The sequence below is a fragment of the Malurus melanocephalus genome, unplaced genomic scaffold (genome assembly GCF_030028575.1).
Source record: "Malurus melanocephalus ecotype Western Australia unplaced genomic scaffold, MMel_1.1 scaffold_351, whole genome shotgun sequence".
Taxonomy (NCBI): Eukaryota; Metazoa; Chordata; class Aves; order Passeriformes; family Maluridae; genus Malurus; species Malurus melanocephalus.
The window spans coordinates 798,588-802,692 of NW_026623583.1; the positions used below are offsets into that span (position 1 = coordinate 798,588).

General features: G+C 42.8%; 1 protein-coding gene across 1 annotated transcript in view; it reads right to left on the bottom strand.

Annotated features, from left to right (window-relative positions):
* The window catches only part of CNTN6 (contactin 6), a gene marked incomplete at its 5' end in the record, with an annotated part of 54,822 nt that extends 53,286 nt beyond the window's left edge, over positions 1 to 1,536 (bottom strand). Inside the window, 1 exon segment of the mRNA XM_057378264.1 lies at positions 1,441 to 1,536. Within this exon segment, the coding sequence (XP_057234247.1) occupies positions 1,441 to 1,536 (96 nt within the window).
* Between the last annotated feature and the right edge of the window lie 2,569 nt (positions 1,537 to 4,105).

Here is a 4,105-nt window from a genome sequence, read left to right on the forward strand (position 1 = left end):
ACTTCCTGAGCATCCTGAAATCGTCTCTGACTCATTGTGGTTTGCACCGTGTCCTTCATCTCCGTGGGTTGTAATTCTGGATCCTAAACACAGTGTTTAGGGGTGACAAAAGAACTCTTTTCCCTGCACATTTGTCATTTCAGGGATTGCATTTTCCAGGCCTGTTGGTCARCACCTCCCAGCCCCAGCTGAAGGAACGCTCTGGCTCATGGAAACCATTTTGTCAGCCCTGTAAATCTGGGGGGAGCTCACCTGGTAACTCTTTATTTGTTCTGAATGYTTTCTTCTCCTCCTTCCTATTTGTCAAATCATAATTTCCCCCTGCAGCAGGAGGGAAATRGATAGCTCACCAGCCCCACGATGGATGTGTTGTCTTTCTGCCTGTCCTGCTGACACATTTGAGGAACTCTTTGAAGCYTTTTGTGCCCTTAAGGACCAGGTTTCACTTCATCTCCTTGATTACACCCTCCTTTCACACGGCTGTAAACACCCAGTRCTCTGACATTTCCTCTCTGCGCACCACCGGAGGGCTTTCCTTTGACTGATGSGTTTTTCTCCCTCTCTGAAATTCTGCATCCCCTTTATGGATCACTATTTGCTTTCTCCTGGGAGTCTGTCTCATAACTCTGTTTCTTGAGGAAGAATTGGGGATTGTTGGGAGCAGGACATGGAAAAGTGCGAGTCCAGAGAGAACTGCTGATTCCTTTAGTCCAGAACAGGACAATTTGGGAACTTTGTCATTGAGATTTCCCCTTTATCAATAAATATTTGCTTTACCGGGGTAAAATTGTCATCTGGATTTACCCCACCCAGAAAGGAAAATGTCAAAGGCCTTGTGGTGAGGAAGCAGAGGAGGCAAAGGCACCCCCAAATTAATTCCTCAGAAAACTCCTTTTCATTCTCCAGCTGAAGCACTGACAATTACTGAGAACCCTGATCTGGACAGCCCTCCTTTAATCAGGCATTTCCCCTCTCCAGAAGCCCCTTCCAATGTAAATTATTCTGTGATTATCAGAAARGACTAAAACCGGGGATTCAAGAGCAGAAGTCAAGCATTCATGGCAAATCCAACACAGGATTGAAACAGGAGCACTGCAGCAGCACTGAGAGGGAAAAGAGCCATTCCAGGAGCCCTGGAGTGGTTTTGGTGTGGGAAGAATTGCTGAGAGCTGGTCTCTGTTGTTTCATGAGGAGCAAGGCTCTGGGATAATCAGTTATGGCAGCAGAGAAACCTTGGAATCCTTGGTGCTGTCTGGGCAAGGAATGGCAAGTTCTACTCCCTCACAAAATAATAAAAAAGAGCCCATTAAAAACTGCAAACCCCGTGTCTTTTAAAGCAACTAAATGCAATTTTGTTGTGAACCCAGTGATGGATGCCCAGGTAAATCCCACAGGGAATTGTGAGGCAGAGCAGGGCTGTCCAGGCTGTTCTCACCGTACCTCCGTGGTGGGGTGGCGTCCCACAGAGCAGCACCACTCCTTGTCCCTCTCGCACTGACACCGGGCTCCTCGGCCTCATCTCGAAGTTCTCCAGATCTTGAGGGAGAAGCAGAAAGCAAAGCCTGGTCATTACCCACTAGATTTATTGATTTATTCCTATAATGAATCAATTTTCTGGGAACTCCATCCCAGAAAATCCCATTTATTCACTTGAGAACAGAATCCCGTATTCAACAGCAGGATATAATTTCATTGACAAATCGTATGGAAAAACAGCTCATCCAACCTGTTATCATGGTTTCATAACATGGTTTCCATGTTATCATGGAATTACAGGATCATTAAGGTTGGAAAAGACATCMCAGTCCAGCCACTGCTGAGTCCTTTGGCATTCACAAAATTCTTAYTCCTCACACACTTCTACTCTAACCCTGGGAATTTGTATTTACAATTTCTGTTTCCAAAGCCAGTCTGTTATTCCATGACTTTTYCCAGCATCATTTTTTTGGAACTTACAAGACTTTATCCACATGGGTTGTAAAAAAAAATGCATTTTGTGGTGTTTCTTTTTCTCCAGAAATAAAAAAACAGGTGTGTTCTATATATACAAGCAATAATTAGAGATCAGCAGGACTCCCACGGAGTGTGGGTTTAAATGATGATAAAAAGAGGTTGTTTTCTTAAGGAGTCTGGTCTGGTCTAAACAGGCTGCAGTTCCTGGATATGCTGCATTGTCTTGAGCTTTAGCACTGGTTTGAAGAGGAGGAAGAGGGGATTTTCAGAGGGAAATCTCCTCTATGAACGTGTCCAYGCCCATCTCCTACAGGTGATTTTTATGGGTTTTAATGTCTATTTTTTTTAGCAAGTTGCACACCACACTCAATTTCTGCTGCTACCTCACATTTCCCTGAGATGTTGAAGAATTATCAGCCTGATTCCCTTTAATTCGATTACAAAACATGACACAAAAGACGTGCTTTAAAAAGAAAAAAAATACTTTTGGATCCAGCCCTCATCCTAATGAGAAGCCTTCCCATTTTCTCAGAGCCATTTGGGAGACGATGGCTTGAAACACATTCAAAATACGCTTTAGTACAATAAATATCAGCTTCCCCTTAAACCTCTTTATACCACAGAGCCGTAAACTGCCTGCCCTGAGCTCATTTTATTTACCTCACTGCAGATTCTTGTTTCAAACAATTGTTCCATTTTTCATCAGCTCAACACCAACCCGAGCCAGAGTTCAATAGAGAGAAACAGCCCTCGTTGGTCCGAGCCATAACGATTACTACCTGCACAGCCTCTGCTATTTATGTCAATATATCAATTTTCTCCCCCTTAGCTGAACTTTGCACAGTTAATTTTTCTTTTCCTCCTCTTCATCTCCTGGATATTGGTCTCCTATGAAGACATTGTCTGCTCAGAGGGGGCTGGATTGAATTAAGCACCTGTAGCACCTCCTTGTGCTGTCACAGAACAATAGATGGGGCCTGTCAATACTCTGGAAAGGGCTGGAAACTCTGATGCTCTTTTAATTGCCTGCTGGCTGCAGCTCTGCCTTGGATTATGGGTAGTCCAAGGGGAAAAAAAATCCCAAAAATACCAAGAAAAATAGAAAAAAAATAATTTATTTAGTTGTATTCCATCCGTTAATTCTAAATAAGAGACAAAAGACTAGATGGGCATAATATGATTAATTAGAGTTTGGTTTCATACTTACTCCAGTCTCTGATTGTGTAGATTTATTTATTCGTTTTGAAAATTACATCTGAGAAAGTTTTCCCTTTTTTTTTTTTTTCTGAGAACAAAATTTCACTTGTTATGAGACACCTGAGAAAGGAGGGGGAAAAAAAATAAAGGAAGTGCAGTGCAACAGGAGGAAAAGGTTTTCCTGACAATTGAGAATTAACTGTGTAATACCTCGCTCTGAAATTGGAATAGATTCTGGGAAGTAATGAGCTGCTAGTAGCAATTTTTAGTTTAATGRCACAATATGTCATGTTATCATTTTTGCTCTCCTTTTTGGTGCTGTGTCACCTGTCTGTGTCTCTCCATTAAAACCAGGACAGGTGTCCCTGACTTGAATAATTCAAAAGCAGGAGAAGCAGATCTCTTAAAGGATCGCTGTTTTATGGGGAGAAGGATCGTTTTTGATTGTACAATGGAATCATGGAATGGTTTGGGTTGRGAGGSACCTTGAAGCTCATCCAGACCCTYCCMTGAGACAYCTTCCACTGTCCCAGGGTGCTCCAAACCCCATCCAGCCTGGTCTGGGACAATTCCAGGGATGGAGAAGTCACAGCTTCTCTGGGAATGCATGCCAAAATCTCCCCACCCTCACATGGAACAATTCCTCCCCAATATCCATCTAAACCCATTCCCTTTCAGTTGAATCCATGTTGGGAAAAAGCTGGCTGTGCCTTTTTAACTCCACTTTTCACCCTTGAGGATCAAAACCCCTGGGCAGGAGTTTGGGCTGATTCATAGTGTGTTTGGAGTTGGGTTGTACAGAGAAACTTGGATTTTCCAGAGCAGGAGAGAAGATTTGCATCCCTTTATGCTTATTAATCATAGGTATAAAAAGCAGCTGTGGAGCCACATAAATCATCATTTAATCTCTTCATCTCACCCATGACAGGGACAAATWCGCAATGTCCTTATTTAA